The sequence below is a fragment of the Ostrinia nubilalis genome, chromosome 1 (genome assembly GCF_963855985.1).
Source record: "Ostrinia nubilalis chromosome 1, ilOstNubi1.1, whole genome shotgun sequence".
Lineage (NCBI taxonomy): Eukaryota > Metazoa > Arthropoda > Insecta > Lepidoptera > Crambidae > Ostrinia > Ostrinia nubilalis.
The window spans coordinates 9,499,961-9,516,973 of record NC_087088.1 but is presented as its reverse complement, the minus strand read 5'-3'; the positions used below and the strand labels follow the sequence as shown (position 1 = coordinate 9,516,973).

The window sequence follows — 17,013 nt, the reverse complement described above, 5'->3', positions numbered from 1 at the left end:
GTGCATTTACATCTAGTCTATTTTAATAATAAACAAAAAGCATGGCGGAGTTAGTGTCTAAAAGCATGATAGACTGAGATCTACCTTTTAAAGCTTTAAGATAATTTAATGTTATTATTTAACGTTAGTGGTTTACGAAAATTGATTGAAATTATTTGCACAGTTAATGCAAAATCGATAGGTAATGATCGTACTGTACTGCATTCCAACTTAGATATTCAGTTAACGAGCCACGAGTACCTACAAGCAATTTTGAACGAAAATCAACTATTAGTAAAATGCAAAGCTAACTGTAAGGTAGGCACGAGTAGGTAAGTCAGTGTCATTTGTGGAAGACTGGTATTGATTAACTTATGGCGTAGCTACTTACTGGAAAAGTTAATTTTCGTGATAAATTTAGTTTTATGCAAAAAACCCATTTATTTTTTAAGCAAACAGGTTTCACAGTAATAATGGCAAAAAATAAGTAAAATATTTAAGAAACACTTCTACAATACTATATCGACACATTTTACTATGGCATTGTCACAGAATTAAACATTGATACGAGAAACACCAATAAAAGTAGTTAAATATAATCTACATGAACAAACTATCAAATCCACAGGTACGGTCCAGTAATAATTTGTTTCTATTTATCTAGTTTTGACATTATTTGCCACCTGTTGCTGCCACTGTACCGGATATCACCCTACAAAGGCCAATTAATGAGTATATCATTAGGTTAGTGAATGAATTTTGGGTAAGGCTGACAGTGTTTTGTAGTTCAGCGTGGTAAGTGGCTTCCACAAGAGGCGAGCTGATGCAGGTGATGAAGCGGGTAGGGCGGAAGGCCGACGGTGCGGGCGCGCGCGCCCTCGTCTCGCCTCACCTGTACTGCAGGTTCTTGGTTCGGTTTAGCAGATCAGCGTGCCCCGAGGAGTATTGTTCTATCACGTCTTTCACGTCGTAAGGTTTCAACGCTTCTCTAAATCTCTTGCGTGCCACAAAATACTTGAGCTACACGGAAACAATACAATAGGTGGTTCATCAAAGCCAAACTAGTTTTGTGTCGTAATTTGTAATTATACATATTTATTCATATAATCAATGCCAAAATGAGATGACCTGATCGGATAAACGTTACTGCCAATTAAGATAAGACATGTTTATATCTGAAGACGATTAGGAACGCAATTCAATCCCATTCGCTGGCACTAGTCGGAATAACGTCGAATAGGCAACCATGCATACGGCTGGGGCACTTAACCTTATAAATAATTACTAGGTTTATAATTTATGGCGCTTTTATATAAATTTATGATAGTGATAAAGTACTGTGAACTTCACGTGAAGTAATGTAAGCAATTATTTACTACATTATCCAGGTATAAGAATCATTTCGATGTAAATGTTGTAACTAGTTGCTGCCTTCAAGTGAAGTTAACAGATTTTTAAATATATGCAATTAGGAATAGCATTGCACACACACTAGCTACATAAAGGGTAGATATTAGGTTGGATGCCAACTCGTCTACAGATCACATTGCAAGACATAGGTAGTAGGTACAGTCCAGACATAGGAAGGTAAAGAGCGCATAATAAGTAAATGTGCAAGTGAGTGAGGGATCGGGCTGGAGTACCTAGTCTGGACGTTTTTCACTCGGCCCAGCAGGTCGACATGCCCCGCGGAATATTGCTCAATTACATCCTTTACGTCGTATGGCTTTAGTGCTTCCTTAAACTTACGACGAGCCACAAAATATTTCATCTGTCAGAATTTTACAATACATACTTATTATAATGAACAACTAATCGATACCTACGTCTGTATATTAATTTATTTCTAATCCCATTACTTATTTTTAATAGCTTCAGCGATAGCACTTAAAATATGAGCTTTTCCGTAATTAATCCAACAGGAATGTACGAGTAAATTCACCATCGCATTAATATTATTTTCTTATTCAGGAGGTTCCCTGAATTTCTTATTGATATTGGAAGCCCATTGTAATTTGTAAGAACGTATTGACAACGATGTTGGCCGCTCTCCGACCTATTTTCAAGTGATTCGAACAAAGGTTAAAGTTCTAACCGATCCGAACATTACAAACAGTATAATTAATTCACGAGACCGCAATGCCTACCTCTTTAATTCGCTCTATTAAGCAGTTTAGTTGAGAATAATTTCGCACATTATGTTTGCATAACATGTTTTTAACACCTTACTTATGTTATGAAATGTGTTCATTAAGAATATAATAAGTTGGTACCTATTATTCATTTTTAAATAACCAAACCCAAATTGGCAGATCTAAGATTGTAGCAAAAAGTTACTACGCCGTAGTCTTGGGTCGTAGCAGTCGTAGACGTTGGTGCTACGCCGTAGCCGTAGTATAGCCCGACCAGGAACTTAAAAACCGTCGCCATGTTGCGGAAAACTAATGGTACTAATTTCTTTTAATGGCAACAGTAACTAAAAACTTCATTGACATGTCACCTTGCATGTCAGTCTATTGCTGTCAAAGTGTAAACAAACTTTATTTTAAATGTGCGCAGTTGATTTTGTGAATTAAATTGCTAAAATCTTTAAATTAATTTTTCTTTTTTTCTTTTTTTTTTGACTATAAAGTCGTGAAAGAAAAGTGGTTCACAATGTGTTAAAGTATTTGTCGAAGAGAAATACTAAGGGTTCGGACAATATTTTCATTGAATAATGTTTCCGACAAAGGTTGTCAAATTGACTGACATGTTTATCGTATAGTACAGTCCACTATGAAAATTTCTGTGGTTTGTTTCAACTACCTATTTTAAATTTTTTTTTTTTTTTTTTTTTTTTTTTTTATGTCTTCACAAATTTTTTTGTCATTTTCTAAGTGTTGAATTTTATGGAATTGGGAAAGAAGTACCGAGTTTGAAGCGTTCATGAGCAGACATTGCAGTTGAATATTCAAGTTCTGAATTTGATTATTGATGAATAATAAAATAAATCCTACTAGCTCGATTGATGGTTTCATTTAATTTATTTAAACCAGGTTACCTATAATAATACTTTTTCGTTAATTTATGAAAATATCAAATTAGCCCGTAATCCTGAATCCTGATACATAAACTTAGCCTATTAATTTAACACAGGTACGACTGTACTCAGTGTTGCACTATCAAATGCAATTGACGCGCCTCTATGCCAGGGTTTTTATGTTCCTGGTCAGGCTATACTGCGCCCTGCTGAGGTCTATTTTTATGTACGTCTACACTTTCTTTTAATATTTTTGTATGTATGTATATTCATACGAAAAATCTCATATAAAAAGCGCTTACTAAAGATGCGTATAGGTCACAGATTTTCAAATCAGTTATTTAACCTAAAGTTTACTTGGTATATTCAATATTTTTTATGTGCCGAGCCAAAAGTTAGAGGAGAACGAACGAATTTTATATGATGTTACGTGTATAATCTACACAATCATTCGTTAAACTTTTACATTCGATCCGGTTTGACGTTCTTGAAAAGGGATCAGAAAAACGAGGCTAACAAAAAATAATATAAAAGTATTTAAATTATTCGCGTTAGAGTACTAAATCTGTCTATTTTAGATTACGTTTCTTACTTACTGTACGGTACTAATTACTATACTTATTGTTATTATATCAAAAACATTTATAAATGTATAATCGATTGTTTCTCATATAAATATCGTACTAAACTAGTAAACATGTTGGTTTATTTTATGTTGTATTGAAAGTCATCGTGGCCTATTATTCCGAATTGAGATCAACTATTGTTTAAAAATATTCAATATTTGTTGTTGTAATGCTAAACAGGATGTATAAATATTTTGTACATACCTTCCTTATAAATCGAATGGCGGCTTTATGGCGCGGCGTTAACGTTACGCAACGCGGCTCTTCATCTTCGTCTGCACAGAAATAGCACATAAAACAGTAATACACATAACACAACAACTTGGCTGCAATGTTTTGAGATAAAAAAATGCAATTTAACTAAGCATTGTGTGTAAGACTTTTCTTATACTCTTGAAAATAACTTGTTATTGGCACTGTAATCAATGGAGTCTTGCCAGTCAGTTGCCAGAAAATAATAATTAAGCTGTTCTTTTTCTTTTCCTTTTTGATTTAATTTACATGTATACGTTTCTTTAGTTAATTATTACAAACAAACTAAGTACTTTTTCTGATAACTGACCTTCAATTATGACCTGTTTGGTATATTTTATGTGACTTATTGATGCATGATTATCATGGTGTGATTGCTTTTTATGTGCTGTGATGTCCAAAGTACGCTTACTGTGCAGTATCTTTCGGTAGCCCACGTCACAATAGATAAAGTTTATTTAGTATTCAGTTTAGGTAGTAGATTACAAAACTTTGTCATTGAAATAAACAAAAACATCACGTTGAACTTAGTTGTGTGTATGTAAATTTGTTATTGGGATCTCTGTCGACCTATGCAGGTTAATTTGCATGGGATTCGAGGGAAACTTTTCCTTTTATTATAGTAAAGTTTAAATGAGAGAAAAGCAAGTAAGTTTAAGATTTATAACAATAGCCATATTGAAAATTAGGATAACATAATTGTTAGGTCGTTTTCGGTAACGTAACAGTATTTTATTAGCTCACATTATAAAATAAATAAAAAAGCTCCTAAAAAAAAAGTGTAGGTACCCTTTATAACTTTCAAACATACCTATTTATTTAGTGTTTAGTAAACATATTTATTTATAAACACGTTGATAGTCGAGGACGGATAGACGTTGAAGTAATCTAGAGTGAAAATCTTAACTTGGCAAACACTGTGAATGACGTAACGTATTCTTCAGCACCGTGGCAATATTGATGACGGGTTAAATATGTAAGTATCTAAAGCATTAGATCAGGTTCCATGGCACCACTACCAATTAATGGAAGTCGTTATTAAATAATATAATAATATAGAAATTGGAATAAGCAAGCTTATCCGATTGGCCATGACTGACAAAAATCCGGTGGCCACTGCTGAATCTTGCAAGCCTACAACCAAATGCCCGCAATTCTATCTAGTTGCCTGATGGCTCGACGATCATAAGGCGGTTATTGCGGTAGACGATAGAAGGTCAGGAATATGTGCAGTTGACATCTCTTATGTTTTCAGAAGTTCTACCTTGCTGATAGTATACTGTTTTGTAGGTAAATCTCCATTTTGCATAGTTAAATACGATGGAGAGGAGATTTTCCAGAAAGTGCCGGGATGGAAATGCCATCGGCACTCAGGTACATTTTATAAGTTTAATCCTTTTATATTAAATTAAAAGATTCCTTAAAAATTGTCGTCATTCACAAATTATTTAAACAGTTTTCTAAAGCATCAGCTGTCATAAAAACAAAGTCAGACTGAAATCACTGTATCGTCCACATACCACAGTACCTACCTACCTTACATCCTGAATGATTAGTTTCTGATCATAATCTTTAGTATTATTCATAAATAGACAAAATACGCTCAGTTGTTAAATAAAAATAAATTAGATTGAATGTTTCCCGACATTATTTTTATCCTCAAGAAGCTGAGCCATATACGAATCTAAAATGAACTGACAAAAGCATATTTTGTAACTTTATAACTGGGTATGAATTTTTGGAAAGAGTCAGGAAATATGACATTCATTCATTGTTCTCTATTTTTGTTTGCGAGAGGATATGATTTTAAAACCTATCGCGGTTCCTTATGAAAATATTTCATTTAACACCTATTACTTAATTCATCTTTTTCTTTATTTGCCTGTAAGTATTTGAAGATGTTCTATAATAATATTTTTCCGTACCTACGATCTTTGAGACACATTTTATAGGAAGAGGCACCGCAACAAACACAGTGTCATGCCATGACTTGAAAAACATTAACTTCTAAAGTCGGGTAAAAACTAATTTATTATTCAAATAGCAGGTGCACGCCAAAATTAAATTATACTGAATGTCCATCACAAACATAAATAGCATCTAGTCTTAAGCTAGTTTAATCAAACTTTACTAAACTAACTCTTGAAGTTGAGATAAGTCTCAAAACGATGTTTACTTATGTATGTGGTTTAACAAGGTAGGTACTTTAGAAACAAGATTATTAATAATGGATGTAAAATGATGAGATAGTGATTACATAACTTTAACGATTTGTCATACATATGTTACGGTCAAAGTGATAAAAGTGAAAATTATGAATAATCGCCGGTTATTATGACTAATTACCGCATGATTTGGTAAATGTGATTAATATGAGGTCATTTATCCCAACTAATATTATAAATGCGAAAGTAACTCTGTCTGTCTGTCTGTCTGTTACGCTTTCCCGCTTAAACCTCGCAACCGATTTTGATGAAATTTGGCATAGAGATAGTTTGAGTCCCGGGAAAGAACATAGGATAGTTTTTATCCCGGTTTTTGAAACAGGGACGCGCGCGATAAAGTTTTTCTGTGACAGACAAAATTCCACGCGGGCGAAGCCGCGGGCGGAAAGCTAGTGTGTGTATAAAACTAAATAGGCGGCTTAGCACCTTAACCTATTTTTCACTTTAAATCAAAACATTATGTTATAGGCATCATGGAAAAGTAATATTATGCAAGAAACATTCCAAACTCATTATGCCAAATTATATTAATATATGATATCAAAACGTTCAAAAGTTTGGCTGTACACGACCACGTACACAAGATGTAATTTGTTAGTACTAAGGTTGAATTATTAAATAATCACTGTTAAATGTGATTAATTTATCACTTTTACCGCGACTGTCGGTAATTATTCATAATAACCGGTTATTATTAATAATGTTCAATTTATCACATTAACCGTAACACATACATTATATTAATTTCTTTATTTGTTGTAAGTATACCTTTTTAAAAATGTAACTATTTTTGTTCACGGCGCGTTGCGTAGGTACTAGACTAGGGTGTAATTCTATGCTCAGTATTGTGACTAAATAGTCGCTTAAGTGCAATTAATATTATCGAACGCAGGCAACATTTCAGTTGATATTTTCGGTCGTAGCATAAAATATGTCAGTATTTTTCAACGCATTTATTCAGTTTATCTTCTTAAGGTATAAAATGTTTCTTAATATGATATAGTTTCAATAGTTTCGTCATTAATTTATGAATTGTTTAATCGTTCATAAGTTCCTTAGTTGGCAAAGTCTCATTTCTACTAACTCACTAGTTGACTCGTGTTTCTGAAATTGAAGCGATTCGTGTGACTCTATCTACGTCCTATGGGACCTCTAAGATTAACTAAGGTGTACACACTTGCATATACATAATTCATTTAATATACTCCACACATTCATAATCATAAACCTATAGGATATAGGTATCAAGGGTCTTGGTTAACTTTTGGCAGATTGCATGCTTTATGAGTGTTAGTTACTACTGTGAATCTGTGAGCAAAATGTTTGTTATAAGAATTACTGATAATAAATTCGAGAGGTTTTTTTTATTTATTAAAACCATTCAATATACCTACATATTTTTAAATAGGTACACACTTATCATATTCATTTTTTCAGACATTATGCAATAAATGTATTACTATGAGTATGACTTGTGATGGATCATTCTTGAAAAGGCTGAAATTCGCCAAAAGATATTAGATTTGATTTATGACGAGGATCAAGGCATGGTAACAATCTTAAACTAAGTGTAAGTACTCGTATAATAACTTCTTACACATGATACAAAGATAGGTACATTGATGATTTTTAAAGAATAAAGTCTGAGTCATGGCTTAAAATAGCACTAATGACTAGTACTTAAGGTGGTTTTATGTCGAGACTAAGATCCGAGTGACCTAAAAATATTTGCATAATGGTAATACGAAATAATTTTGTTATATTTCAGAAGGCTTGTTAGTGACATCATCAAACTGCTATTAAACTACGACATTGCTTGTGCTTGTGCATACATTTTTGTACTCTTATTTCTAGCAATAATGCTGAAATAATTTGACTGTAAGAAGGAGGGATACCTAATCATGAGTTTTATACATCATGTTGGAGGTAGTATTCTATTTCTAAAAGATTCATGTACGTGAAGAGGTTTTTGATGGTTGAAGAAACTACGTTGTTAATTTAATTCAGTGATTATATTTAGACATACAGGCAAAATAAGTGTTTGAGTGATGTATTATACGATAGCTAGATAATCAATCCACACTATGTCGATACAAACATACACCTAAAGAAACTACTCAGAAGCCACAAGAAGAGCCAACAGACGGACAGGTTTCTAGGACGGAAATGCTATTTAGAGTTCACAAGACATGCCTCGGAGGCGTTCTCACATCTTACCGTCGGAGTTTTTCTTGGAGAGTGATGTCTCGGCCACCGAGTCCTCGCTGTGCGAAGGGTTGACGGGCCGCGGCCGCCCGACGCGGCCGGGGCGCCCCGTGGTCGCGCCTGCCAACCCACACAGCTCACTTCAACACCTGACTCAACCTCTCAACCCCGTACCTTTGGACCTAATATTTTCTGCATGCTTACTTTATGATACCTAAACCTAAAAAACTCAAGCTCACTTGTTGTAATTCATGATAAGAAGTAATGTTGTGCCCATTTGTGGACTTTTTGATTGGCTTTGATTGTTTTTTTTTCATTAAGTAGTTAATTATTGAATGGCGTGTAATGAATTCAAAACTCAATACTAATGTGCTTTTTTCAAATGTTGTAACTTTCCATTCCACAAAATACTGATAAACATATAGATAGGTATCTTTTACTATAAAAAACTGACATATTTTATCAAAACCAGTAGGACTATTATTGTTGAATTATTATTATGTGTAAAAAAGGCAGGCGGAAATCACTTTGTGGGACATATAATAGTGTGGAATGTGGATTCTATTCACGTCCGTACTCAAAAAAGCCAAACAGTACGTAAAATACATCAGACATTTTGTGAAATAGAAATACAAGCAACTGTTTGATGACCGTCGTAGCAAAAAATGAATATGTTGAAAAAACTGTTAACTTATTTTGAATGTTCAACTTCAGGCTCCGCTTTTCTTCTTAAGCCACGAATCCGCCTGTCTGCCTGTCAGTCTCTTGTTTTTGTAATGCAAATGCGTAGAGCTGAGTCTATTGAAGAAGGTCACGCCTTTTATTTGAATATCAAAACTGTTTCACTTACATCAGAAGTATATTATACTTTTAAGTTTAGCAAATGATCAATTTAATACAAAATTGCTTACGTTTTTACCAAGTATTACCGACATTAAATGGTATTTTCTGCGGATTACTTTATTAAACGCTTTTTGAAATGTCACTTGATGCAAAATGGCTTTGAATAATAAATTCGCCAGATGAAATTTACCCTGCCCTATAGCTTATGCTAAGTAGGATCCGTCTTTCATCTTGTTCCATATTACAGGGTTCTAGAAAAGATAATGGGTTGTTTTTATTTTTCGTTCTGATTTTCTTCGAGTAAATATAATACTTAATTTATTTAGATGAAATTGGTTATTTACACGAGATGAAAAAACCATAAAAAGATTTTTATATTATTATAAGTACCTATACTTATAATAATATATTCGGACTTCTTTAGTAGTTACTTATTCTTGTGGGATTCTTGTACTGCACTAATACACGGTCAATATATGCAGTAAACTACTAGCTCAACTTTAGGTTGCACTGAAGGAACACCTAAATAAGGAGGTCAATGCAGTGGTTGCCATTTAATGTCTCGACAAACTATCGATCGGATTTGTTATCTCTTTCTTGCTTAGGTGCAAACGCTCCTCAATAGCTTTTATTAAGCGTACAATTTAATAACAAAGCAAGCTATATGACTATTTCTTAGATAGGTATTTTAAGCAATTTCAGTGATTTTATTTAAGTTTGTTTTGCATTATAAGAAGAATGTACAAATCATTATTTTGTATAACAAAATAAATCAATATACTAGTCCATTAGTTACTTCATTCTTATTTATTACTATCATGGAGAGACTAATAAAAGATAAATGAGTAACTTCGATACTGTACTACAAACATTATATGATAGCAGGAAACTGACTGAGTTTTTATGACAGCACAAGTTGTTTACTTACATCAAAAGCTTTTCCTTTTGTTGTTTTTGTAGTCACGAAAGCCACAGAGGCTATCTAACTTTTATTAGATACAAATGTATTTGCCAAATAACAAGCTATTTTTTGACAAAAGATAATAAACACAAGATCTTATTTTAAGAAAGTTTATAATTCGGTGTAAACGAATGTTACGAGTATTCATTATCGAGTGAATTTTTTTTTTGAGTAGAACTAAATATGCCATTTGTCTTTTGTAAGACTGATATGGAAGTTCTAGGTTTCCTTTTTGTTTCATGTTCATTCACTTTTTTAATAAAAAGTTAACTGTGTTACAATTATTGATATGGTTTGAGTAGGGAGTTTGTGTTTCGAGCCGGAAGTTTCTTGAAAATGATTTATGATTACATTAAGTTATCAATGTACCTTTAGCGTCCATATAAGGAGATCAAAGGTAGTTTACCTATCGCGAGATGGAATCGTCTAGACTCGTTACTCGCTCTTTTGAGACGGGACGGAGAAAGCATAGTCGAGACGGGCACTAAAGTAATTTCCTTCTAAAAGTAGAGACCGTATGTTGAAATTTTCAACAAAATCTGCTTACGTTTAGAGAAATCTCTTATGAATATTTTATATGTGACTCTTCAAGCAGATGTTCCTAATATAGCAAAATAGTTTATGAAATGTTCGTTGTGTGTCACTGATATGGAGCTGAAAATATATAATTTGACTGTTTTATGTTTGTCAGTCCACATGTACATCTCTTGGTAGAGAAAAATTAGGTATTTGTTAATGTTACATGGCCCTACAGACAAAGGGAAGACAGGCGGACACCGACGTTCCGTTACATCAAAGTGATGTTCCGTGAATGTGAATTTGCAAGTATTGCTGCTAATATGTAATGTATTTCTTTGCAAATTTAAAATACCTGTTTCCTACATTACTGAGGGAAATCGATATTTTACAAGATTCCTATTAGCTAACTGGCATGCATAATAAAATAATGCAAAGCAGTGTAAAATATCATTTATTTTAGGTCAACCGAACTTAAAATACAAGCTTTGAACGAAGCCATTCCAGTAACTTTAGGTTCGCATATCGTCTCATGTATTACTCTGGAAATTCACTGTGTGAACCGGGCTCTATATGCTAAAACTCAGCTGTTGCAACTTCTGATACTTGTAATCATATTTCCATAGTCTACCTAAGCATTTATAATACGCGTAAGCCATCATTATTTATAGAAGCCACCTTGTCAAATGTACGTGAAGCTTCTGATTGCAAGAGGTATTGTAAATTATTTCGAAGCGGAATCTTATCTACGCGGGTGCATTTTATTTCAAAAAGTGAAAAATAGAAAGAAGTAGAAGGTAGGTAGAATGTCAGCAATCGTGTTTCGAGCTATGAACATAGCGATCGTCGCCGGAATCAGATCTCGTTCCGGACTCAATGCTACGTCATCAACATTACTCGTTTTCGTGTATTCACATATTTCTGGAAGTTTTTACTAAAAAGAATTAATAAGAAACGCAGCAGAAGTTTATCGACTGTAACTGGTCATGCCATAGTGCCGTCTAAAAGATGAAGAATAGAACCTTTAAAGCAGCTTTTCCAACAATGGAGTAGACAACACGCACGGTCCCCGCCCGACGTGCGAGCATCTACGGAACAGGGCACAGAACATCACACTCCGCTCCAGAGCACATCTACCAGGAATGCAAACTGTTATGGTTATAACGTACGTGTCGATATTCGAGTGCGCAGTATGTGATGTGATTGATGATGGTAATTTTCCCGACTACGATCGTTTACTCTGTCTATTCATTTCCAATATCCATCTTTGAAAAATTAAGTCAATTTCTTTATCTTCTCGTTCTCTGTTCCTTTTCGTATTCGGAAAATTAATGGAGTGCCATGTTTCCCGAGGAGTCCTTTATTCGACTTAGCTCTTCATTGTTGTTTCTGTGTTGTGTATTTTTGATATTAAAGCCAATTCGGTTTTACGACATTGAAGAAGGTAAGTATTCCTTTACTCAGATTTGTGTTGGTTTTAAAAAAGAAAAACAAAAACCGAAGTTTTTTGCCGACATGTGATCTGCACCGTTAAAAAAAATAAAAAGTATTTAGAATAATATGATGTAATTTATCAAAAGTAGGTTAAGTTTAATGCAATGAATTGAAGTGGGAATGTTACTAATCGCGTTTTAGTTTTGGAAAGTAAATGCACAGGTACGTCTCATAAACAAAACAGAACGAGTACAACACGTAACTGCTACGATTGCACACTAATACGTAAGGTGGCGGTGGGTAATGTGTGCAAACTGTGGGGTACGGTTGTGGTGGGCCTTACCGAGGTTCTCAGCGCTGGCGTTGACGTCGTAGCGGTGCGCCGCGGCCGGCTTGGAGTGCGGCGCGGGGGAGTGCAGGGAGGTGCTCTTGTGCCGCCGGATCGTCGGCAGCCGCGACACAAAAGACGCATTGTTCTTGAACGACGCACTCATCACCCTGCTGTCAATATACACACACTCGTCATTCTTCGTAGCGTTTTAAGACTCTCGACAAACATCCTTCTGTGTCAAAGGTACATTTTGGAATATGTTTATGGGACTATAGTAGTTTCTTTTTTTTCCGTTACTATATGTAGACCTTCATGGTTTCTGTATAGTACCTAAATGCATCAACTCTTCTTTATAGTGAAAACTTAATATAAATTACCTTGTTTGTGGGCTTGGAAGAGGAACTTGGTGAATTTTCCATGTGGCGACACTCATAGAGTGTTCATCCGCCGCATAGCATCGCCACAACGCTTGTATCAAAGTTGCAGCCGGTTGTCTTCTCCTTATCATATGTTTTTGTCGTTGCTGTTGTTGGACTTTCAAAGCGAACCCTGAACCTAAAATACCCTGGAAGTAATGCACGTGATAATAACAATAAAATCTGAGTGAAGTAACGTATTCAATAAGTGGTTCTCACAGCGGGAAGAGCAAAGAAGGAGATTCCGAGCAGCGCGCAAAAGGACGCTATGAATTTTCCCTGCCACGTCTGAGGCACCATGTCGCCGTACCCCACCGTGCACAGCGTGATCTGCAATATACCACTTACATTTAGATATTCACATAAATTCTTGTATTGATTGACTAATTATCTCACACTTGTTACATCTCTACATAAACACAAATAGTACTCACAACTCCCCACCATAGAGCTTCTGCGAAGTTTTTGAATTTGGTATCAGCGACATCTTTTTCAGCTAAATAAACTAAGAATGATGCAAATATCAACCCGAGGAATCCTATGTATAACGTAGTTATTAATTCCTGAAATAGAAAAAATATGTAAGAAAACAAGAAGAAATCAGGAAAAATGATTCGTAGCTAATATTCTTGTTATGATTTCCATGTAAAATGATTTGCAAAGATTTTCAGGATTAGTTAAAATTCTTTTCTGAATGCGTTTTGGTACATTAGGCAAATTGAATGCAGTAAAAGCCGTGATTTATAAAAATGAGCCGACCGACTTCGTGAAGGGAAGGACGAGCCACAGACAATAGGCGGGCTGATTTAAGATAATAATGTTTTACGAGCAGCACAACAACAAAATAAAGACAGCATTGAGTGACGTACAATCCAGCGTCGCCGACACTCTCCTTAATGGTGTTGAGGCCAAGTATCGATTTTTAGAATCCTGTGGCAAACATGCTAATTGTCCGTGTCTGAACTCCTAAGTAATGGGGTCAAATACACCCATTACTTAATAATGTAACATAATGTTTCTAGGGCACTCGATATATTTTGAATAACTCACGCCGCATTGCACTTCGTTGAGAATGAAGCTCGTAAAATATTAATGACTAGCGGCCGCCCGCGACTTCGTACGCGTGGATCCCGTTTTACCCCCTTCATCTATGTATCTTACGCGGTTTAGATTTTTTCATACAATTTTTTTTCCCGCTAACTCCCGTTCCGGTGGGAATTTTGCAATATCCTGTTGTAACTAAGCTTTAAATTTACTAAGGTACCTGCATGCCAAATTTCAAGCGTCTATATTACGCGGTTTAGATTTTTTCATACAAATGTTTTTTCCCGCTAACTCCCGTTCCCGTGGGAATTTTGCAATATCCTGTTGTAACTAAGCTTTAAATTTACTAAGGTACCTGCATGCCAAATTTCAAGCGTCTATCTTACGCGGTTTAGAGTTTTTCATACAAATGTTTTTTCCAGCTAACTCCCGTTCCCGTGGGAATTTTGCAATATCCTGTTGTAACTAAGCTTTGAGTTTACTAAGGTACCTGCATGCCAAATTTCAAGCGTCTAACTTAAGCGGTTTAGATTTTTCATACAAAAGGATTTTCCCGCTAATTCCCGTTCCCGTGGGCATTCTTAAGTATCCTATAACCTGCCCAGGAGTATGAAGAATAATTGTACCAAGTTTCGTTAAAATCCGTCGAGTAGTTTTTGTTTCTATAAGGAACATACAGACAGACAGACAGACAGACAGACAGACAGACAGACAGACAGACAAAAATTTTACTGATTGCATTTTTGGCATCAGTATCGATCACTAATCACCCCCTGATAGTTATTTTGAAAATATATTTCATGTACAGAATTGACCTCTCTACAGATTTATTATAAGTATAGATGTAATTTTACGTGCCAATGGGGCTTCTTGTAATTAAAACCATAATTAACTTGGCAACATAATTTATTCATTAATTAAATATTGTACATACTTCATTGAGTTCACTTGTTTGTCCTATGATCTTTCCAAAGTTTATTCACCGACTATTTGTCATTTAAATCTTGTGCCCAGCATTTTATTAATACTGAGATTGGTAGTACCTACTATCTTAGAAATGCAATGTAGGGTCTACATAACATAAACGCACACGACGTTTTATTAAGCATCGCGGCATCGTAAAGATATAAACGTATGATATCAAATACCAATACTAGTAGATAAGAATATCTACGATTAAAAAATACCTAGCACATGGAAAACTCCAGCTACATTTTTCATTTCCCACTGCAGGTGGCGAAGGACTGCGGTCGCGGTCTTTCGCTCTGCATTGTGATCATGCAACTTTAACATGGACCGATCGCAGTAGATATTGAGTCACGCCTCGTGTTGTTGTACCTACCTATTTTGTCGGAGGAAATTGCGGCCCGCTTTGCTTACTCAGCAGCGTTATGCAAGAGTCAAACTTTGCGTTAACAGGCGTTCGGACAATAAAGACGAAGGTGGCGTGGGAGGTGGGGGCTATTGGTACACTATAAATCGCAACTATAGACTGGACTGACGTAAAATGTTTTTAAATATTATGTTGACGTTGCGCTTGCGTAACATATTGTTTTATTATTTTGCTCTATAATACTATATCTATGAAACAAAATTGACTATAGCATTATGGCATGTGCGTTGGAGAAGGGACTAATTAATTATTAAAAGATAAATCCACTGCTTATACATTTTTAAGATATGAACACTTTGAATTATATTTATTAGACAAGTTTAGAATTTCCCATTTTACATTCAAAATATTACTGCTAAGAAGATGTAGAAAAATTGTGCATGTTATTATTTAACGATAACTACATAGATTGCTTCCATTAATCATTACATTCAAAAATAGTTAACAGATGGTTTTCTGTTCAACATAAATCAGTAAAGGAATAAATCAGTTAACAATGAACATCTGTTTTTACAATATTCAACGTCTATGGTCCGTAATTATTAATAAATGCATATCAAATAAAGACTGGTAGTTCATCATTTTACTCGTACTTGTTTTATATTCTTATTCTATGGAAACATGATATTTCAAACCATCTTTTTAACGTAAATTATAAGCATTATCACGTCCGAGCTCTTGGGCCATTTGATAAATGGTGAAATAAGTAACAACAAAGCATTAACTGTTTAGATGACAGTTATGATTTCGGTTCTGACAGCTTTTAAGATGATTAATCTTATCGATTTGGAAATGTAATAACACAAATTAAATGGCATTTAACTTGGTGAGTTAATGAAGGACTTGCTCGGGCATGGCAATTTCAGGATGATAGGGGGCCTTAGTGGTCGTTGCCACTTGCGTTGCGCCTACCTACTAGCAGGCTGCTAATTGTTTCGCGTTAAATTGAAAACTACACAAAGTAAGTATATTGTTTATGTGCGTCAAATAACATCCTTGGTATTGGTTTAACAATGATCTGTATAGTTGGAGCTAATTGTTATTTTAATAACATTAGATTTTCCAGCAATTAATGATCGTGCTTCGAGGTAATCAGGTACTTATTAAAATTGTAACATGCAGTGACCCAATAGGCTCTCGACAATGCGATTTAATATAAAATCCATTTATATTTTCAGCAGAGCGGCCCTCGTGAGTGATGCAATCATTCACACGTGGTGTGCCTAATTGCAAATTTATCGATCAAACAGTTTGACCTTTCGAAACACCTTGTATACTCATTCATACGGCAGTTGAAAATAGACTAAGCAATATTAACAAAGTTATAAAAAACTCGTTAAAAGATTTTTGTTTAGTATAAAAATCAATTTAAGACGTTCAGAAATACCTACTTGAGACTTAAATTTTAATGCATTTTGTTGAAACCATAAAAATATCAGTTTAAAAGGCATATCTAATAAATATTGATTTGTATTTCATGTGCGAGCTATAGTTGCTGGAAAGTAATATGTCCGAATGAAGGGTTGCCTAAGGACACAATGCCGCGTGTTAGTGCACGTCGCACGGACTCGGACTAAGTAGATTAAGGTTCCGTCCGCAATTCCGTTGTCGTGACCTAGATATGTAAATTTCTTGAAAAACGTTCCAGTTCCTTTAGCACTTATCAAGCAAGCTTCATAAATTACTCCTCCAGATAGTTGAGCAGGCGTTGCGGTTAATGAAATTGTGTAAAAAGAAACTTGGACAACGTAACGACCACTACGTTATGA

General features: G+C 34.8%; 1 protein-coding gene across 1 annotated transcript in view; it reads right to left on the bottom strand.

Annotated features, from left to right (window-relative positions):
• Nucleotides 1–17,013, bottom strand: part of LOC135076457 (potassium voltage-gated channel subfamily KQT member 5) — a 45,166-nt gene that overhangs the window by 4,919 nt on the left and 23,234 nt on the right. The window contains exons 6-11 of the mRNA XM_063971232.1: nt 13,242–13,370; nt 13,027–13,137; nt 12,769–12,956; nt 12,404–12,561; nt 3,829–3,899; nt 872–999 (exon numbers count right to left, since the gene is read on the bottom strand). Coding sequence (XP_063827302.1) covers nt 872–999; nt 3,829–3,899; nt 12,404–12,561; nt 12,769–12,956; nt 13,027–13,137; nt 13,242–13,370 — 785 coding nt within the window. The remainder of the gene's footprint in view (nt 1–871; nt 1,000–3,828; nt 3,900–12,403; nt 12,562–12,768; nt 12,957–13,026; nt 13,138–13,241; nt 13,371–17,013) is intronic.